The sequence below is a fragment of the Physcomitrium patens genome, chromosome 20 (assembly GCF_059467195.1).
Source record: "Physcomitrium patens ecotype Gransden chromosome 20, ASM5946719v1, whole genome shotgun sequence".
Classification (NCBI taxonomy): Eukaryota; Viridiplantae; Streptophyta; class Bryopsida; order Funariales; family Funariaceae; genus Physcomitrium; species Physcomitrium patens.
The window spans coordinates 12,261,286-12,284,401 of record NC_143429.1 but is presented as its reverse complement, the minus strand read 5'-3'; the positions used below and the strand labels follow the sequence as shown (position 1 = coordinate 12,284,401).

The 23,116-nt window shown below is 37.7% G+C and overlaps 1 protein-coding gene across 1 annotated transcript; it reads right to left on the bottom strand.

Moving 5' to 3' along the window:
• Positions 1 to 1,991: 1,991 nt before the first annotated feature.
• Positions 1,992 to 12,316, bottom strand: LOC112273254 (regulator of nonsense transcripts 1 homolog). Its single transcript, XM_024501764.3, has 25 exons — positions 11,507 to 12,316; positions 10,361 to 10,612; positions 9,887 to 10,057; positions 9,636 to 9,686; positions 9,175 to 9,267; positions 8,916 to 9,011; positions 8,757 to 8,807; positions 8,466 to 8,584; positions 8,175 to 8,283; positions 7,734 to 7,856; positions 7,508 to 7,579; positions 7,341 to 7,412; positions 7,140 to 7,206; positions 6,835 to 6,977; positions 6,593 to 6,664; positions 6,345 to 6,473; positions 6,006 to 6,161; positions 5,712 to 5,825; positions 5,383 to 5,481; positions 5,190 to 5,267; positions 4,877 to 5,011; positions 4,436 to 4,664; positions 3,676 to 4,316; positions 3,425 to 3,538; positions 1,992 to 3,289 (listed from the first exon to the last, which is right to left on the bottom strand). Exons 1-25 carry the CDS (start codon positions 12,179 to 12,181, stop codon positions 3,200 to 3,202), a joined length of 3,951 nt encoding a protein of 1,316 aa, XP_024357532.1. The 5' UTR covers positions 12,182 to 12,316; the 3' UTR covers positions 1,992 to 3,199.
• Between the last annotated feature and the right edge of the window lie 10,800 nt (positions 12,317 to 23,116).

The following is a 23,116-nucleotide window of genomic DNA, read 5'->3' as shown; positions in this document are numbered from 1 at the left end:
AAGATTTACAATCAAATCTCAAAGATTTATTAACTTAATTAAGTCAATATGAAGAATAGACATGCTTAGATGGTAATGTTATGTTTAAAATATAAATAATTATATACTTTGAATCATTTTATTATTTTTTCTATAAATTATTAAAAATAATAAATTATCTTTAAAATTATTAAAAATATATTATAATTAAATATATTCTTATTTTTTTATTTAATATATATATTTGTCTTTTAATAAAATAAATCTAAGTAATAGAAACTAAAATTGTTTATTTTCTTTTTTTTATATGATTCTATATAAACTATTTTAATAATTATTATCTTAAAATCATATAAGTAAATATAATTGAAATATTATAATATATCTTTTGCATCTTAAAAGCTTAGATTTTAAAGCTAATTATATTATAATATTGTCTTTATATTCAAATATATAAACCAAATTAATAATACGTGTTTAAAATAAATTTATATTAATAAAATAATTCAAATCATAGATGTTGTAAATTATTTGAATAATTATTGATTTTCAAAATAAATTGCTATTCAAATGTTATTATTTTGATTGTTTCTTTCCTTATTTGTATTAACTATGTGACACATATAGAAAACTTGCATTGCAAGTTAAGATATGTCTTGCAAAGTCAACACGTTTTGGAGGTCCTATAGGACATTGCCACATAGCTCCTAGTTAAGAGTATATATGGAAGCAAGAATGAAGCCTTCTTCACTCTTGTCAATGCCTTTCTAGTCCTTAGTCTTGTTTCGAAACTTTCTAGTCTTCTTGTTTTTGGCAATAGCCATTCTTGTTCAATATTATATCATTTTTGAGTGAGTTTTTACTTAATCATATCTATATGTATTAACTATGTAAGTTTAATTATATTTAAAAAAGATTTTATTTATATTAATTTAAATTCATAACTATACTTATAATTTTTGTTATTCCACCAATATATAAGTTATAAGAGGTGCATGGCAATGCATCAATCAATCAATTTTTGCTTTTAAAAACTACAACAAAATTTACACATACTTTTGAAGATTGAAACTTGTTGTTGTGTAGGTTGGATAAGTTTATACTTACTCTACTTAAACTTTATTCACTACTTAATTATCTAAATATGAATTTAAAGACCACTAGTATTTACACCAACTACAAAAGTTTTTAAGATGGTATTGTAATGAATGCAATTGCAATGTAGTCTCTAAAGTTGGTAAATATTAAAATAAATTTAGTTGGAATAATGATCAAAAGTGTTTTGTTTCAAATGGATGAAAAATATAGTCATGAGATTTAACAAAGAATAAGTAGTGTGTTTTACATGATTGTAAAATAAATTCTTTTGTAGAAGGTTAAAAAAATAGTTTGGCTATGAATAATACTTGAAACATATGTATTTTTAGTAGAAATGGGTACATTATAATTTGACCAATCACACCTTCACATTTCTTTAAATATGACCAAGGTTTCAAATAAAGTATTTTGCAAGAGGTGCAAGTATAAACTATGTGTTTGGACAGACTTGGATATAGTGGACACTTCTACAAGAGCTGCATAAAACATTAGTTATGACCAAGCCACTTTTAAGTATATTAGCTTAATATAGGATTGTCAACTGATTTTAATACAAGACAAATAGGGGGTTTTTATTATTATTATTATTATTATTATTGAAACCATTAGGAAATGGGTTGAAACAAGCTCAAGGCTAAACTCAAAGCTGATGGGGCTTGCATAAATTCAACTGAAGGATTCATTCTAGCAATAAATCAATTACACCTTACAGTATTCAATCTTCTCCCATTTGTGTTTCAATATAGGGGAAACAGGACTCATTGTTAATTTGCCCTATTAAGTGGCCTGGTTATGACCCTTTGATCCAGAGATTAGTACAAAATAAATATGCAAAGCTTGCAAATTACACAACCAAACCCTCAACAATGAAAAAACCCGAATGAACACATTTAGATCGGTTTGTGCACATGATAAAGCTGCTAAAATCAATCCCTGTATTGAAAAAACGTGCAAGTACGTCTTGCAAATATAGACAATAAGGGATCACCAGGATGCTCCAGACTAAAACATCTGGATCCACAACTATACCACATACATGAGGAACAAGAGTCAAATGTATCTCTGAATGTGGACATTTACATAGACACTCTCCAAAAAAACCAAAACTATCACTAGCCCAAACTCGAATGTGGTTGTAGACACATCGTCAAAAGATCTCTTGGGCAAAACACTTGCATGAACCTCCTAAGCCACATAGCCCATCTCACAAAGCAAGCTCCAACTGCCTCAAGAACGTAGCGCCTTGGAAAAACTATCTTTATTCACACAAAGTATGCACACTTGCCGCACTTCAACCTGAATGGCTCCTTCTTCACCCAACTCTTCCAAGTCATTTACTGAGCTTATCATGTTGTTCAGAAGATCATTGGACTGTTGGCACCTTGCAATATGTAGGACATTACACTCATCATACATGGTTGTGCACAATGAACCAACCATGCATAATATATAATCGTCGATCCTCCGCAATTTGATAGGCACCATTACATACTCCCACGAACCTCCGATTGTCATGTTTCAAGGAAGCCTGATAGAGTACGATATATGCACACTTCGGCGAACTCTAGTGGTTCCAGTCATGCCAGTTCAGGTGGATACTTGTCGCCCAGGACATCGATGTAGTTTTCCCAAGAGGAGTAACAATTTTGCACCCACATGACGGGGAACAGGATAAAACATTGTGAATTGCAGATACCAGGTCCAAGGCCTACATCCCAACTCATTAACATTCTATCACGAGTCACCCGAACTGCTTTTACTTGTACGCCTTGCTTAGATGTACTGAGTTCAGAACCACATTGTTCCAACAGAACTGGACTGGGTGCTGAGACTCACCCAGATCCACCACTTCGAATCCACCAATAGAAATATCTCTGTTTCTTCATATCCCCTTCATCTTCAAAAAATTCCAGCCAGTCAACAATGACCTTTTGCGATGACCTGCAAACAACTTTTGCTCTCTTTCCTGCACGCATTCATGTAGGTCTATGATCAAAGAACACATCCAAGATAGAGACAGCCAAGGTAAGGCTATAAGATGCGCTCATGATAGGCTCTCTACATCCTTAATTTCGAGGGTGCTGTAGACCATGGGAAACATGCAATCTCCTGCTCCCTCGTGCTAGCCATTGAACCGGCGCTGAGCACCCTGCTGCTGTTGAGAATTAGGAGGTTGAGCATACTGTGTGAAGGGCTGAGTGAACATTCTTCCCTGCAATACAAAAATAAATATTTAGAAATCCCAAGTACCAGTCGTCGCAAGTTTGTGATGTCATGGAGGAACAAGGTCATAATGTAAATAGAAATTTAATTCATTACGGGTAGAAAGACAACAAACTACATCTACCTGAGATTGAAGACCCCCAAGTCCATAATGATTTTGGGTAGATGGAAGGTCCTGCGTGCGGTCATTGAAACCTCCTTGAGTAAATAATCCATCTGTCGCATGACCAAAAAAGTCCTGCAGAACATGACCAATTGCAAATGTAAGCTAGACAAGCTTGGATGATTTACTATAATAGATAATACCGACCCGTCAAGCATTTTACATGCCAGTTACAAAGGATTCTTATTCAACTCAACTTTTCCACTACTCACCTGTGAAATAAATTCGTTTCCAATGGACTGATGTGAGTAGCCTGGTTGTGAGTTTTGAGTGTTAAAATTCCCGGCATATCCACCTTGATTGGCTTGTGTGGAGTAATCCATACCAAAAGCTCCTTGTGTTGCAAATTCGTGTCCAGCATATCCAACATGTGATCCTTGAGACTTGAAATCCTCTCCAAAAAAATCCTGAGACATGCCTCCAAGACCGAATCCATCCCGCAAATTCTGACTCAGGGTTTGAGTTTGCATCTGGGTCATGATTCCCTGTTGCGTCATTGGACCACCGGCAGAGGCCTGAGTAGCAGGACTGTCGAGCCCACCAAATTGGAAGGCTCCCCCAAGTGCGCCCTGCTGCTGTGGAGTTTGGTGCTGCGACAAATGACCACCAATAGGACCGCTGGTGCTGCCTCTACCTGCCCCAAAACCACGACTACCTGCTTGTGGGACCTGCGGCACTGCTCCGATTGGACCATGCATGCCACCTCGCGAAGGAATTGCATAAGGTTGAGTAAGAGGTGTGCTTGGAAATCCTGTAAGTGGTACTCCCCGAGATGGTGTTAGACCGGCTTGGGAAGAAACACCTCCCTTCTGGGCACCATTGCTCAATGGACCAAAAGGCATATATCCACTTCCTGCATAAATGAACCAGATAGTAAGAGTTCCATGAAGCATTTAAACTCGGACAAGTTAAAAATGTCACACATACATATTTGTAACAGTAGCTTGAGCAACTGGAGTAGTAAATATTCACCATTGCGCCCATCTACCGCCCGAGCTCGTCCATTTCGGCGATCGTTCGCAGCGGCCCCAGTTGCTGCACTTGTAGTGGCAGCCGGAACAAAACCCTCTCCAGGACCCAAGGCAGGTGCACCTCCTCCAGGGTACACACGACGGTCATTGTAGACCTTCTTAGGCTTCTGGAACTGAACCATGCTCTGCTTCAAGTTATTCAATGAACCTTCCACCAACACTTCATGCTCCTGGTATCAAAAAGAAACCAATATCGAATCAGATTTGAACTAGTATTCATACCTTGAAGATCCTACTGAAATTAAACAAAATATTTCCACTCTAGTCTAATTCATAAATGCAGCACTGTATTGACTATGACTCGTCGTCGTCGCGCACACGTATGAACAAAGAACTAAAAAAACAAACGAACAAGGAGAGTTTGAACATGACAAATCCTTACCTTGTAATGAGTCAACAGAGTATTCCATAAAGGCTGCTTACTAAGAACTTTGGGATTGCCCAAAATCACAATTCCAAAACGAGCTCGTGTTAGAGCAACATTCAATCTTCGAGGATCATTGAGAAAACCAATCCCCTGAAACACCATTGCACAAAATATCTCAGCTTATAATAGTACCAATCAAAGTAAGAACAAGTCAAGCTCATATGCTCAGGATGTCAGGAATCAGTAAGGTACACAAAATACTGAGCATGACTTGCTTACCTAGCATGAAACATACAGTTGTCACAACCTGCTGAATAACTAGTCTTACCTGATGTTCATTACTCCTGACGCAAGAAACAATGATGAAATCCTTCTCTCGACCCTGGAAGGAGTCTACACTTGCAACCTGAAAACCACGGACACATCATCATTTACTTCATCATTAATTCATATTGTGGAAAACAACGTAGATACTAAAAAGCACATAATTATCACGACAGAATATTTCCCAAGGAACATACCTCTATCTCCTTGTATAACTGTTGACGCAAAGAGCCATTCCTAGCCATATTGTTAACAATGTATGCACGCTGCCCTTCATAAGGGGTGATCACACCAATCTGTTCAATCATGAAAAGTTAAGATACACATTTGTAGGAAACTCACAGGTTAAATATCAAACACCATTTACCAAATATCAAAAGGCTCCTACACAACAAGATCGACAAACCCTCCTCTATAACGCAATACAAATCAGTTCATAAGCACAAAATTTTAGAAGTTTAATCGCCACAGACTGCCACGAAAACCAATTTAACAGTTGATTATACAGTGTCAAGTAATAATAAACCTGAGCTGGGACTACTCCGCTCTTCAAGAAGGTAGTAACAATCTTCTCGACGTTCCCAGCTTCTCCTCTGTTCAGGTATGAAGTACCACTTGCACTAATCTCTTCTTGCCCCATCTGGATAGCAACAACAACATTTATAAGTATTACTAAGCTTCGGGTCCCGGAATGATCAGAGAGCAGAAAATGAAACACAACTAAAGATACCATAAGGTTAACAAAGTATTAAGCAAGTAATAATAACAAAAACCAGTATGCTACATCTTGACTAAACAAAACCATGTTTTGTCTAATTACCTGAACATAAAAAAACATGGGTCTGTTAGGAACAGGCCAGGGAAAATCGATTTGAGACAGCAGCCTGTCGCTTGTAGTGACTCCATTTTGAAGAGTTCCTTCATAAAAACTGTTAGATGGAAACTCGGATAAACTTGGATGCATCCGATATTGGACCTGTAAAAGCAGAGCCATCAATAAGCTCTGGGACGTTAATATGAAAATACATCAATCAACTTATTCAAATTCGACTATGTTACCCAAATGTGCTACTTTCCTGAGGCCTATCAGAAAGACATTTTCGGAAAATCTGTCACGAAAATAAAACCTGAGTTCAAGCAACCACACAAAAAGAATCACCTGTAGACGGATAGGCTTCACTCCAAGTAGAACAAGGCGCTCAAACAGAGATTGAGCAAGCCCAGCACGGGCAGCTTTCTTGCACATGATAACAGGGCCTAGCTGACAATGATCTCCAACCAGAACCAACTGCAAGCATCCGATCACGATCGGCAATTGAGAGTTAGAAAGGCTACAGGTTCACGGTTCGTGTATCTCAAACATCAACCGCCACAGGGAGAACAAGAAGAAGTGCGGGATAAACTCACTTGCTTAGCTCCAAGCACGAGCGGAATCAGGCACTCAGGCTCCGTTGCCTGTGTCGATTCGTCTACTAAAACCTGCAACAGATAAATGGAAAGTCTAATTTCAAAAAGCAGTAAGCAGCTGTATTAATGTGTAACAAAACCTTCTGCAAACCCCTGCACCTTTAAAATTTGAAAAGGAAATCAGTTTACGTACGTCTAAGGCACTTCATTATTAATACATTAAAAAAAGATGGAATGCACACCTGACGGAAACGAAAGTTTGCAAGACGGGGATCACCCGCTCCCACACACGTGCAACAAATCACATCAGCACTTTGCGAGATCTCTCTTTCAGTTGCCCGCTTCAAAGATTTGTATTTCTTCTCATCTGAACTCGACAATTCACCTGCACAATAGAAACAGTTTAGTGATTAGTTTGCTACAGATCCAGTTAAATTGACAAAAGTCACAAAACCACAGAAGTATACTACACGTAAATCAAAAATTCAAAACATATGAAGTTAAATAAGTTAAAACATCTCGACTCAGAAAAATGAAATGTAATTACCAAGTTCATCCTTCAAAAGCTGCAATTTGTGTAGTTCACTTTTGTCCGTGGTGTCCAAGTGCCGTACCTATGTAACCGTCCAAATCACGTCAAAAGTTAACCTACACGAACTTAGAAAATAGAATCATCGTTAACAAACCTAAAACCCAAAAAACATCAAGCAATTTATAAAAGCCAAGAAAGGTGAGCTGAATATATTACTTGGTAATGAAGTGTTAGATGCTCCACAGGAGAGCTAACAGCCTCTCTCGACTTTGCGCATAATCTTACAACCTGGAAAAATATGAGCATATAAGTTCACAAGGTAAATCAACCATTCTTTCAAGTGAATTTGTAGAGAAAAAAAGAAAAAGAAAAATAACAATTACCTTGAGACCTGTTGCACTAATCTTTTCTGCAAGTTGATCCACAGCAACATTACTGGGAGCACAAACCAGAACCTGTATAGTACAAACCACATAGATAAGACATACTACTCCTGAAAAAAACAAACAAAAAAATAAAGGTGACAAACAAAAAATTGAAACATCTTCCCTAGTTTGAACACGTGACTAGTCGTGAAGAACGGTAAACTTTCATTATTATAGAAATCACCTGTCCTTGACCCTGTTTCGCTAAGTGATATACAATGGCCGCTGATGTCACTGTCTTTCCAGTGCCTGGGGGACCCTGAATCAAACTAACCGGCTTTTGTAACACGCTTTTCACAGCATACACCTGTTCACCATCAAAGTCATCCAATATTTAATAATAACTAAAGCCACCACAATCAATCACACTTAGAATAGTACTCCTGTGACCCTCCATCGTTAAATACAAGGTTGTACTGGCCATTGAGATGTGCTGTAGAGACTAAACCTATGTCATGTTACAAAGTCTTTTGAGACAGATCAAATGAGTAAGGGATAATAGGTGTTTAAATGTAGCTATTAGTTACAAAAAAGCCACTCCATTATGATTAATGCAAATCTGAAACATGGGTTGCATCTACATAAAAAAAAACTGTTTTACAGAAATAAAGTGATTCAGTCAAACCTGTGAGGCATTAAGTTCCGGTAATCCTGGAGCTCCAAATCGCCGAGGCAGCGTGTTCCGAACAGTTTGCATTTCAACTTCATGTCCAAGTAGACGATGATAGATATATCTGTGGAGAGAGAATAATAAATGAATACATTAAATAGACATAAAAGGGAAACTCCTGATTCAAGTTTCAAAAAATTACTCAGAGTTGGAACAGGGTTGAGGAAATGCTAACCAACATAGAGCATATTTACATTGCACTCACGAAACCGAAAAATCTTCATCACGAGCCTTAACAATGCTTACCCACTAACACTTGTCTCATCAACAGCGAATGTCTTCATCGCCACCTGCATCCGATCAAAACTCGTACTTTTCCATACAAAATCAACACTGAAGTTATGATTCACGTCAATAGGTACGCCCTGCAATGACCAGTTAACATCCGCTCAGTTAGTGCATAGAGTTCATCAATTTACTGAAAAAACACTTAGGGTAAACATACTAATGCAGATGGGAGCCAATGCACATTGACAATCGTCCTCATTAACATGAACACACATGGCTAAACATGTATTAGAACAAATGCAGCTCTACCTGGTTAGCGCGCAACTCAAGAGCCACCTCCTCTTGAGCCGTGAGTTTGATCTGCAAAAAGCAAATAAGAATAAGAACGAATATCAAAAACATTAAAATAATGCAGCGCAATAGTATGCAGATTATTCAAACTCCACAAGGCTCCACAATGTAGCATACCACATGGCCCACGGATTGCCATCCTGAATGTGTTCCATCACCAGGATAACGTAGACGCAATTCATCTCCAGGAACCAACCGCAGTTCATTATCCTCCTACATAATTCACCATAACCAATGCCACTTGAGTTCGATGGCAGAACAATTAACATGATGACAATAGTTCAAAACAATAATATTGTTAATTAATTAATTAATTAAGTGATTAATTAAAAAGTGACTACGAAGGTAAACTTCTTGGGTAAATTACGATACAAACCTTGGGGAAGACAAAATAGGCAATTCTCTTCTTGTTGAGACCTACATCCCACCGCACTGTGATGTTGTCTTTGCTTTGAGACTCTTTCATCATCTGCAACCCATACATGAAAGCTTCCGTTTTAGAAAGGGGAAGGACAGCAATTCGCTTTCGGCCAACTACAGAAGTATTAGACGTCAGAATCAATAACGCTAAGCTTAACTGGCCTCAATGTCCTGTCCGTCGGGATCTAAAGCAGGTACATCAAATCGCTGATAAATATTGATTCCTGGATAGAATACTTCCAATGTCGAGCTAGATTTTTCCAACCTTTTTTATGACAGCTAGAGATGTTACAAAGATTTGCATGTAGTGCAAAATCTACCAATAAGATAGTAACTAGCAATGGAACCCAAGATCATATGAAATCTTCCATGAACATGAGACGAGCCAAAATTTGATTTGAAGGATACTAGCCGTACCTTATCGTAGTCGGCCTCCAGCTTCACGAGTGGACCAAAAACATTTTGATACTGCTCAAGAAAATTGGAAAAAATCAAAAATCAAAAATCAAAAAAGTTTTCAATTAGAAGAACTGATAATATACTTTCCATACGTAAAGAAACAGGCACAACACATAAACCCTTACATTTCTGATTCACTAAATGCTAACAGTAAATGAATTTCACGTTACAATGGGAATTGAGCGAAACAAAACGAACCATCCGCTAACCTGATAAGCATCTTCGTACTTCAATGCCACAGGTTGAGGTTCATCATCGACACCAGGCTTCTCAAGATCTTCTAGAGTAGCATCAGGATTTGTCTTCCAAAGTTCTTCCACCTTGTTAATTTGCTGAGCGCTGATTTGTCGTGCTCTCAACTGTTCTTGCTCTGATGGAACCTGTTGGCAATACGTTTGCTTAAAATACAGACTAAAAATGACAGCCTGAAAGTGGGAAAGTTTCAGAAGGCACATGAGCGAAATCAGAGCACTTCCACAAACTGCGAGTCTCCCACCATCCCACTTTGATAGTCTCCATGGAATCGTCAGAGAAGAAAATAATTGCGAGAGAAGAATGAGAATCAAAACTCTTTTGCACTAAACACTTATCAGAACCATATGCCCTAGATATTTAAGTACAAAAAGAGAAAGCAATAGTATAGAGCTTCAAACATTGAAACTATAAACTCCCAGGAATCATACCTTGACTAACCAATCCAGGAAACAACGGTCATTGATGAGTGGCAGCCATTGGCTGAGATCCCAGTTCATATCCTTCAAGCCATTTACGCTCAAACAGGGCTCTCGGCAAAGAAGTACCACAACGCTTTCGGACTTCGCAGGGATAAATCCTAACAAGAAAACATTGCGGCACCCGCAATTATAACATTCCAGGATCGTTTCTCCCAACGGACTATCCCTGTGCAAGCAAACTTCTTTGTGTTTGGAGCGGACCTGAAAACAAAAGTTGACAGAAAAAGTCAATTTCCTTACATGTCGACTACTAAAACTTCCCTAAATGCGATATCCGGTCCAAATGTGCTGATGTGTTGAACAATACTCTCGAGCATTCAAAAAGGTACTCCCAAAATCACACAGACGTGATGATAGAGACTTTGGCGTAACGACATACCCCTCACAGGACTGAATCTCGAAATAATGCCCGTAATAAACGACTCTGACGTTAAGACATCTGTAATGAAAGCAACGCTTATCTCAAATACTATCACGCCCACATTTCATACTGTCCATAGCCAGGCGTTCAGAACTACAATGACAAATCCCACGTAATGTTTCCTCGTTTTCACGTGAAATCGCTTGCCTGAAAATATTATGTACGGGCACAAATATATGTTTCAATCCCAGTGCCAAACGCATACATCTTGGACCAGAACCTCCACGTCCCTCATCTTTACAACAACAGTAACCACCTCCTAACCCTAAATACATCGAGCTTGAAAATCATGGATAATTATCTATGATTAAGTGCAAATAAGGCAATAATGAATCTTAGAAAAACATATACAATTCTCTCCCATGGCCAATCGTAATGAAAACTCCACAACATTCTACAATAGGACTTCAAAACCGTGCCCAAATAACATGTCCATAACCAAACACCTACCCCCCGAATAAATCCTCAGTTGACAAATTCTTGGGAAAAAAAAAAATAATAATAACCTAACATCCGAAATTTCATTCACATGTCAACCATCCATAACCCTCTCCTAGATACAAAAGAAACAGAACTAGAAACCATATATCTCACGTCGTGAAGCTAAACCCTAACTCGATGCACAACCACCACTCCGCAGAATTTAACACCACGAAAGGTCCCAAAAAAATCACCAGATGATTCACGATATGCGACCCAGACGTATTGCCCCGAGAGTTGCAAAACCACTTCCGGCACGTAGGCACGTTGCAGCGCATGATGCAGGCCGGATTATGAATCCCACAGTACTTGCACGCGTGCTCCGGCAGGTGTCGCTTCGAGTAGTCGAGGCTATCCTCATCCCCTGGGTCTTCAAAATTCAGCTCACTAATCCCTGAGGTCAAACCAGCCACGCCACTCACATGCCCGCCTCCAATCTTCCCGTCCTCGCCACCTCCCAATCCACTCAATCCGATCAAGTCCCCTGCACTCCCGCTAACCAAATCCCTTCCATCGCCTACACTAATTGGACTCCCGAGCCCCCCGACCAAATCCTCACCCGCCGTCTCCGCCCTCACACCGACTCCTCCTAACCCTCCTCCTCCTACTCCTCCTCCTCCTAATCCCACGCTTCCCCGGGGCGGTCCTTGGCTACTCAGGGACTCCGCCGTAAACCCAGGGAACTCGTAGTCATCCCCCTGCGTGTTCAATTCCAAAAACGTGTACGCATCCGCGTGTTGCTGTTGCAATTGCTGCATGTGCTGCTGGTGTATCTGGTGCTGATGATGATGCTGTTGTTGTTGGTGTTGTTGTTGTTGCTGCAGAGCCGCCTCGAACAACGACGACGCCTGCTGCTGCTGGCCGGCCATGGCGTTGGAGAGGCGCTCCTCTAGGGTTTGGAGCTCATGGAGATTTGGCTGTGGAGCTCTCTCTCCCCCTCTCTCCCTCGACTACTACTACTATCGAGAGCCAACAAGTAAAATATGTTATGGATGCTAATGGAACACCAACCCCCTTCGTCGAACTCTCAACCCCCCCTCCTCTCCCTCTCTCTCTCCCTTCTCTCCTTCTCTCTCTCCCTTGAGCTTGTTGTGACTTCCTTCCCCTACCCTTCCTTCCAGAGCAGGTGAGAGAGAGCAAGAGAGAAAGAAAAAGAAAAGAAGAGGCCTCTTCCATTGCCCGACCTCCTCTGGGGGCCTATTCACACCGCGCTCTGGGATGGATCTGGGTCCACGCGTGCTGCTGCTGCTCGTGGGAACAGAGCAGTGTGGCACCCAGCCAGTCATTTCCCTCACTGCTGTGATCCCGTTCCGTGAACGAGTGTTCGGAACGATTGTTGGGAACGCCATCCGTTGCGGGGTCAAAGTTCCCCGCCTGCTGTTTGTTGCCTCTGCCCCTATACGCCTTCTCGTGTCCTCTTGGATGATTTAAGTGATGAATGACGACGTTCGTTCTTGGTTTTATCGTCGGTATTTCATCGTCTCGGTCTTACTTTTACTTTCGTTTTTTTCTTTTTTTGTGCTGTAGTGCTTGCTCTTGTTACAGCTTAGACCAAGATATTGTACAGCATCATCAGCATCATCACAGGGAAAGCAGAACACTGCCTCTTCAACAATACAAGATTCGTTGGTTGAGAATACGACGCTGGAGCCATTGGGAGTAATAGTTGTCAACGAAGATATCAGCTTGTAGTCTGTAGGTATTGTTGGGAAGAAGTAGACATAGGTGTTCTCTTCTGATGTTTTAAACGCTACGCACATCCTGTGCACGTCTTCTACAATATACTTTCCATTGTAGGCGTCGAGAAATTGTAACATTGGATCTTTAAGTTGACCTTGGGGAAGCCCAAAAAGCTTTACAAAGATTGATGCCATCGTGCTGGCGCTTGTTTTTTGATTGGGGGTTGTGGATTTTCTTTTGATTTAGGGTTTGGGGTTCAATATGTAGGTGATACTGGGCAAGAAAAAAGAAACTTTTTTTGTACTTCACTCAATGATAATGGACACAAAACTAAATTAATGCTCAAAAAATATTATAATTATTTAGTTTGAAAAGACACTTAAATACATAATCTAAATAAATGTTTCATCAATCAAAACTACCAAATGTTATTTTTTAACTTAAAAAAATGTTACTTAAAAAGTCTATCAACACAACAATGTTAATTGTTAACTAAATAAATCCATGTTGTTGTCACAAAAAGTGTGACTCAAATATGAGCCGAAGAATAGTTTTCAAATCCAAATACAATACAATACAAAAAGAAAGAAATAAAATACATAATGGAGCTTTCAAGTATGAAATAGGATAAGAAAACCCATGCCATTGTCACAATTAATATACAATAAAAGTAGTTAATTTAGTTCAAGGAATTACTTGTGAAAATATAAAAAAGTATTAAAAAATCATTAAAATATGTTAAGTTATTTAAAGATGTATTATATTTCATAAAATAAGTTAATTCAAATATAAAATAGATATTTATTTAATTAAAACTTCTAAAAAAATAATATTTAATATAGAATTTAAATTGTCATTTCTAGAAAGAAGAACCTTAATAGAATGGGAGGAAGTGCATCGAGAGAGTGTTATAAAATTGACTATGGGAAAAAATAGGTTATTGTAGATTCAAAGTAATATGCTTCATCGATTATCCTTGAAATTTATTTATTGTTATTGCACATGTGAGATGGATTGGAAATTATTTCTTCTTTACAATAAATGAAAGTACTTTTATTATAGAAGTTAATGAAATCCGTGGAAGAAACACTAAGTTTCTAGCAAATTTTCTTCTAAAAATTCTTACTTCAAGAACTCAATTTCTTATCACGGACATATATATTTACCTCAATAGTTACCTATATAATTAAGTAGAAGTAGGTAAATATAGAATAATTTCATAGTCTTCTAAAAAAGCTTCCTAAAAGCTTTATAGACGCGGTTTTGACTTTAGATGTGTTCGTAGGTTAGAAACTTGGCCAAAAAGCTAATCATATATGGATAGCTTGTGGAACAAGTTATCTCTGTGTAATAGCTTGAGGAACAAACCAATTACATGGCGCATACATAGATAACTTGCGTTGCAAGATAAGACATGTGGTTAGCAAAGTCAACACATGTTGGAGGTCCTATAGGACATCGCCACGTAGCACTTAATTAGATAGTATATATGGAAGCAAGAATGAAGCCTTCTTCACTCTTATCAATGCCTTTCTAGTCTTAGTCTTGTTTCAAGACTTTCTAGTTTTCTTTTTTTTGATAATAGCCATTCTAGTTAATATTACATCACGTTTTGAGTGACTTTCTAGTTCTCTTCAGTGATAGAAGAGTTTATTGATGATTTTCTACTTTCGAGATTCATGTCCTTGATAGTTTGACAAGAGTGCTAACATATTTTTTGTATCTTGTTCTAGAAGTGAGTGGATTACTCCACTTCTATTATTATATTTTGAAGCTTGTAGACTATCCACCTTTAAATAAAAAATCTTGTTTTCTAACACTGATCTTTTTCTTAAAGAAAGTGGATAACCTCTCTTTGTGGGATTTGTTTTTAGAGGTTGCGGATTACCCTCTTCTAATTTAACTTATGAATTTGTTTGAGTTGTCTATGGAAGGAAAGATTATGGATGCTACTCTCAATGGAAGTGAGAATAGATTTGCAACTGTAGCAGATCTTCATGAGCTTATCACCACTCTAAGAATAGAAATCTCACGTATTTTCAACATGAATCATGGAAGTACTATGCCTATGCCTATGGAAGAAGTTCAGAGTCTATAACAGAAAGTTGTGCAGTTGAAAGAAGCAAGTAGATCAACGTCACAATAAAATCTAAGGAGTTTTGCTTCTACAAGTATGAGAGGGACAATGATAAGTATGCCTATGAAGTTTGATGGAACCAGATCAAAATTTTGAGGATTTTTGCAACAATTCAAGCTTTATCTAAGGTTGTATCCTTTCCAATATACAGATGGATTTATCCAAGTTGGATTCATAGGTGCACTACTATCACAAAGTGCTCTCTTTTAATTTACATCTTTAATAGAAAAAGATTCACAACTCCTTTATAATTTGAATTCATTCCTAGAAGTGTTTATGGCCAAATTTGGAGAAAGTCATCAAGAATGAGTAGCAGAGACTAAGCTTTTATCTTTACGGTAAGGATCACGATCAGCCACTATGTATGTTGCTAAATTCCAAAACCTTGTTTGCAACATGGACTGGAATGACAAAGTACTTATCAACCAATTTTGATATGGATTGAAGGATAGTATCAAAGATTTGTTATTAACAATGACAAAAGTAGAATCTTTGAAACAATTTATTACTCAAGCCATTACATGCGATAATTATTTATTTGAAAGGTATCAAGAACAAAGATTTAGTTGGAGAGGATCAAATCAAGTAATGGCAGTAACTCACAAGTTTTTTGAAACATATTCATCAAAGCCGCATCCATTATAAATTGATATGATACATTTTAAATCTCTCACGAAGCAAGAAAAGACTCGACATTGCCAAGAGGGATTGTGTTTATATTGTAGAGAAGCTAAGCACACTATTCAACATTGTCCAAAAAAGCAATGTAATTACAAAATGAGGAGCACAATTACCAAAGAAGATAATGTGTTAGAAAACAAGTTTCTCTAGCTACAATAGGGACCGTGCGGCTAGAATCATGTGCAACATCTAATAAAGGTCATATCCTCTCCTCAGGCCTATCACCTTGTTTTATAATAGAAGTATATTTAGGAACTAATAATCACAAAGTCTTTGCCTTGTTAGATTCAAGAGCTCAGTATGTTTTTTAGATGAAGATTTTGCCAAAAATCAAAAAAAATACCTTTATTAAAGAAAGTTAAATCCATACATGTAGAAATCGTAGATGATTGTTCATTGTCTTCTGGAAATGTTGTCCATAAAACTATTCCTTTAGATGTAGCAATTAAAGATCATAACAACATAGTAGTATTTAATATAATAAAATCTCCTTCTAATTCGGTTATTTTAAGATTATCATGGCTAAAAAATATAACCCTCAAATAGATTAGTTTTCTTGTAACCTTAACTTTCTTGATAGTATAATCCAAGATTGCATTAGTAAAGTAGAAGTATGTAAGTTCAATATGTCCAAATCTTTGCTAGTAGGTGCAAATGCTTTCATGTATGCTACATAAAAAGAATCATCTTTTGCTATATATGCTACATCCATTTCTAATGGTGAAACAACATCGAGTAGTATTCCTAATCAATATCAAGAATTCCAAGATGTTTTTGAAAAGGATAATGTAAATATTCTCCCCGAGCATCGATCTTATGATTGTTCAATTGATCTGTAAGAAGAAGCTCAACCACCATTTGGACCAATCTATAGCTCATCGCAGAATGAGTTGGCTGTGTTAAAGGAGTACATTGATGAGAATTTGGCAAAGAACTTCATACGCCATTTTAAAACTCCAATCGGAGCTCTTATCTTATTTGTGAAGAAGAAAGACAGATCTCTACAAATGTGTGTAGATTATCGAGGATTCAAGAGGATCACCATCAAAAATAGATAGCCTTTGCCTTTGATTTTAAGACTTCTTGACCAACTCAATCAAGCATAGATCTATACCAAAATAGATATATGAGGAGCATACAACTTAGTTCGTATCAAAAAAGGAGATAAATGGAAGATTGCTTTTCAAACTAGGTATGGACATTTTGAATATAACGTCATGCCTTTTGGATTTACGAATGCACCGGCCACTTTTCAACATCTTATGAATGATATTTTTTGTAAATTTTTAGATGATTTTATTGTTTGCTATTTAGACGACATTCTAATCTACTCTAAAAACATAGAAGAACATGAGCTTTATGTTTGTCATGAGTTATAGAAACTTAGAGATGCAAGATTATATGCCAAGTTAGAAAAATGTGTATTCTACACTACCGAAGTTGGCTTTTTAGGGTACATCATTTCCAATGAAGGCCTTATGATGGATCCCAAGAAGGTTCAAACTATCATAGCATAGAAGATTCCAAGAATACTACGAGATGTGCAATGCTTTTTGGGCTTTGCTAATTACTATCGAATCTTCATCAAGAATTTTTTTCAAGTTGCAGCTCCACTTATACATTTGACTTGTAAAGACAAACTTAAGTGGAATAAAGAAGCAGAAGCATCATTTCATGCTTTAAAGAAGAAATTTATTTTTGCACCAATCTTATATTCTGTTGACTTCTCCAAGTCATTTTTTATGGAAACAGACGCGTCAAATTTTGCTATAGATGTCATATTGTCACAAATGGCAACAAATGACAAACTCCATCCAATAGCTTTCTATTCGAGGAAATTTTTAGCAGTGAAGATTAATTATGAGATCTATGATAAAGAGCTCCTTGCAATTTTGGATTCATTTGAAGAATGGCGTCATTATCTAGAAGGCACCTCAAGTCTAGTTACCATGTATATAGACCATAAGAACCTCAAGTACTTCATGTCAACACGTGTCTTGAATCGTCGTGAAGCCCGTTGGAGCATGTCTTTATCTAGATTCAATTCAAGATCACTTTTCGATCCAAAAAACAACAAGGTCTATCGGATGCTTTTTCTAGATGTTCTTGTCTTGAACCAAAAGAAAGAGATGCATCTTTTGATCAATAAAGATCAATTTTCTTGAAGCCCGAGGATTTTCATCTTCGAGCTATGAAATCAACATTGATTGTTGATTCAATATTTGTGAAGCAAATTCAATCAAGTATGTCCTCTGATCTTCTTGTTCAGGATATTAAGGATACTTCTTCTAAGTCCCATGATACTTCCAAGTTTGAATTTAAGAATAATCTATTATATTTCGAAAGACACCTATATGTTCCAGAAGGTGAAGCTTGATTACGTATTCTTCAAGCTCGTCATGACTTTCTAACAACATGACACTTTGGATATAATAAAACTTTGGAACTAATATCCAGGGATTTTTGGTGGCCGCAAATGTGGAAGGCACTCAAAGATTTTGTACAATCTTGTGATATTTGCTCAAGATCAAAAACTCCTTGTCATCGACCTTACGGACTTCTTCAGCCGTTACCTATTCCAGAACAACCATGGTCTTCTGTTTCTATGGATTTCATCATGGATCTTCTAATCTCAGGTTCTTATGACTCTATATTTGTGATAGTAGATCGTTTTACCAAGATGGCACATTTTGTATCATATACAAAATCTATCATAGGTGAAGAAAAAGCTAAGCTTTTCATTAACAATATCTATCTCTATCATGGATTGCCAAAGGATATTATATCAGATAGGGGGACTCAATTTGTATCAAGATTTTAAAGAATTCTATTCAAGATTCTAAAAGTGGATATAAAACTTTCTTCAGCTTTTCATCCTTAAACTGATGGACAAATAGAATGGGTAAATCAAGTTTTGGAGCAATATTTGAAATATACCATCAACTATCATCAAGATGATTGAACAACTCTTTTACCATTGGCAAAGTTTACATATAATAATTCGATACATTCTTCCACTCAACAAACACCTTTCTCTGCCAATTATGGTTATCATCCACATCTTGATAATTTTGACTTTTCAAAAGTTGATAATCTTGTGGTAGAAGATTTAGCAAATTGCTTGTTAGAGCTACATACAACAATGAAGATACAATTAAAGGAAGCTCAAGAATGACAAAAGACCAACAAAGATGCCTATCGTAAGGAGCAACCACAATATAATATGGACAACTAGATATGGTTACTTTGTCGTAATGTCAAGACTACTTGTTCTTGTGATAAATTAGAGTATCGTAGGCTCGGACACTTTTCTCATTTGTGAATAAATCAATTTTGTTACCTATCGATTACATCTACTAGAGTCTGAAGATCTACCCTGAATTTCACGTGTCTCTTTTGGAGCCATTAAAAATAGTAAATATCTTGGGAAGAAGATAAATGCCACCTCTTCCAATAGAAGTAGATAATAACCAAGAATTTGAGGTAGAAGAAGTCTTAGATTCAAGGTAGCGCCAAAATAGGTTGGAATATCTTGTTCATTAGTACGGATATGATATTAGTGAACGGACATAGGAGCCATCAAAAAATCTTGCAAATGCTACAAAGAAAGTTGAAGTCTTTCATAAACGACATCCATCAAAACTGAGATGAAAAATAACAAACCTTTGTTATAAAAGAAACAAGATGAAAGGAAAATTATATTCTATCTTCTATCTTTCATTGTAGCTTTTGTGTATTTGTGATGAGATGGAATACCAACAACTAGTAGATTCAACTCAAGAGCTTCTATTTGCGGACTTACTAGACGAGACATTGTGATTGTCACAACCTTCAAGACGACGGTGTCGTATTACGTGCTTTCCTGCTCAAGAACGTGCCTGGCGTCTGGCTGTAGAAGGTAGTATGGAGATTCGCCGATAGTCAAGCAGTCTATCAGTTTTTACTGCTGGAATATAAACGACTGCAAGAATACACCTTAAATCTTTACTGATGCCCTTCGACTGCTTGTCGAAGTCCTTTTTTTGCCCCAGCTGGTAGGTCTCTAGACGTTACAGAGAACCCCGAACAACCCAAACTATTAATCTTCAATACCCCTTTATACTTACGATCTTGTATCCACTGACTGTCCTGTTAGATTAACCCAATAAATTTCATTCACTCCGCATACTCAATCCTATAGACACCCCTTTAATCCTTCAATCATAGACGTAACTCGATTTTACAAAACAGTCAAGAGTATTCAAACCCACTTCATTTAAAAATCCCGATTCACCATTACAACACTGACTTCAGCAGCGATTGCCTCAGTCGTCCAAAACTCTACGAAGAAGAAAAATCCAAATTCTATGTCTTTCCTTCCCCGACCCGAAGCATGAAGCTCCTCTCTCTAATTCCCCTGATCTTCCAAAAACCTCCAATGAAAAACTGAACTAGTTACCTTGCAAAAGCTTGAAAACTCGCTCCCCCCGATTCCCCCGAAAAAAAACCTTCCCCCCTCAAAACTATATCCCCCCCTAACCTTATCCTCTGAATTTCTTCAATCTTCCGTCTTAGATCCGGAATTGGCTCCCACCTCAAGCTTGGATCCGAAATTGGCTCTCGCCGTCAAGCTTTCTCCTCCGTTTTTACCTTTAAGAAATCCATTTACCGAAAACAATGTTCCCTGAAACGGCACAGAGAACAGGACAGCCTGAAACAGAATCGAACTCCATAATCGGGACCACATTGAGTCGCCCGACCAATTCAGGTCCTATAATGGGAAAGATGCCCGTAGTAACCTGGATGTTCACGTAATTGGGTCAAATTGGTCCTCGCGTCAGATTGGCTAAGACCCGTAGTAAGACCTGGATTTCCCATAATTAGACTGCATTGGGTTGACCGGCCAATTCAGGTCTCATATTGGATAAGAGGACCCGGATTGGATTATCGAAATTGGATCCAATTGGCTGCTCGAACCCGTCGTGTGAATTGGTCCTTCTCTTCCTGCTGACTCCCGTTATTCGAATCGAATGGAGCATTTCAGTATGCCCCGGCTGACTGTAACGGAGTGACTGAACCTGACCACTCAGTATTTGTACTGGAGTTGGTTGATGCTCCCAATATTTGAGGTAACTGAATATTAATAAAATTCCCCTTTCTTTTTATTTTCACTGTATACTCGTGTTACAACACGACATCCACCCCCTCTGAACCTGTGCATCCTCCGGTATGTACCAATTTACCCAATTGCTATTTGATTCAGAATATATCCCCTACGTCTTTGTCCAGTTCGTCTTCGTCACCTTCATTATCCATATCACTTTCATCTTCTTGCTGCGGAATCTCTATACCTTCTTTAAGGTCTTCCATATTCATCTCTGCGTGTCTTCATTTAAATATTTTTACTCGCTTCCCTGCAATTGGTATTTTTAATTTTGTACCATCTAACTCCCGTAATGAATAAGTCGCATTATCATGAACAGTTGTTATAACATATGGTCCAAACCAACGTTTTGAAAATTTCCGCAAAGTACTATGTTGATTATCCAGACTATTGTCATAAACAAGTACCCAGTCACCTTCCTCGATTGCTTTTGGTCTCAATCGATGTTGCTTATCGAATCGTGCCTTGTTTTGTAACCTTGCTCTTTTTAACCTTTCCAATGCTATCTGGACATCTTCCGTTCTTTGCTCCAATTGTCGAATCCTAATAGCAAGAAGTTCTTCTCTTATCAATCCATCTTCCCATGGTAGCATACTCCAAGTAAGTACCTTTTCTTCAATCGACATAATTGGTTTTTGACCTGTCATAAGTTCTACTGGCATATATCCTGTCACCGAACTATGTGTTGTTCGATGAGCCCATAATGCAAATGACAAAAGCCGTGGCCACTGTTTAACTTTCCCATTACAAGCTTTAACCAATGCTTTCACAATCGGCGGGTGACCGCGTTCGCTTTTTGCATTCCCTTCCGGATTATAAGCAGTAGTCAGTGATAGTTTAACTCCACATTTTTCAAAGAACTTACGAGCTTCTTGTGCATTTAATTCTCCACGATCTGCAGTGATTTTTCCTACGCACCCGTAACGGCAAATGACATCTTCGAGCAAAAACCTACAAATCCCCTCTGTAGATTTTGTCCTCAATGCTCTTCCTTCTACTAGATTTGATAAATCTTCACGAGCTAAAACCAAATATCTCATCTGCCATAACCCAACCGGCATAATAACCAAATCAACAACTCATTTAAAATGAATAGCCAGAGGATACGTAGGATGAAGACCATCTCGATGTCGGATATTAGAATACGATTGACAGATTTCACATGACTCTACAAATGAGAGCACATCTCGATACATATTTTTCCACCAATATCGTTCCTTGAGTTTAGCAAAAGTAGCCCAGATTCCTCTATGCCCTACCCATAAACTATCATGAAACTCCTTTAATAATTTTAGTTTTTCTTCCCTTTTGCCTATCACTCGTTGTGGCATCCCAATTCCTTTCTTCGATCTCTTCCATAAGAATCCATCTCGAAGTAAAAATCCATATGCTTTTTTTCTTATTTATTTGAATTTTTCTGTAGACCAATTCCCCTGCTTAGACAAGGTATTCAAATAATGACCAATATCCAATAATTCTCCTTCATAAGATTCTTCAAGAAATAGCTTGTCTTCGTTGTTGAGATTTGATATTGAATAGAATTTCAATCCGACATCATCAATGTCTTCAACCATTTCGTCCTCCCTCTCGTATCTTGCTCGAGATAGCATGTCTGCTACTAAATTGCCCTTTCCAATGATATGCTTAAATTCTGGATTTAGTGACTTAATATAAGCAATCCATCTCAACATTGCAATATCTGGCGTTGAACAATTAATAATCATTCCAAGCAATGGCAAGCAATCTGTTTCAATTACTACTACTGTCCCAATCAAATAGTCCTTTTCAGCTTTCATAGCCGAAACGACTCCCCAAAGTTCTCTTTTCACTTGCGAATATGCACGCTGACGAATACTTAAAACTTTAGCCCCAAATCGAACTGCAAATCTACTCCCATTCGAATCATCTTGACCCACCGCCCATCCAACGGTAATTGGACTAGCGTCTACAGTAAGAATCACTGGTCTATTACACTTATAATCAACCTTCCTCAATATTGGAGGTGACATCAATAATTTCTTCAATCTTTGCATTGCCTGAATATGCCTTTCTTCCCATTCAAATCGATAACCCTTGCGTAACAGTTCATATAATGGATCCGCTATGTGAGCAAAATGAGGGATCCAGATTCGATAAAATACACATGCACCCAAAAACCTGCGA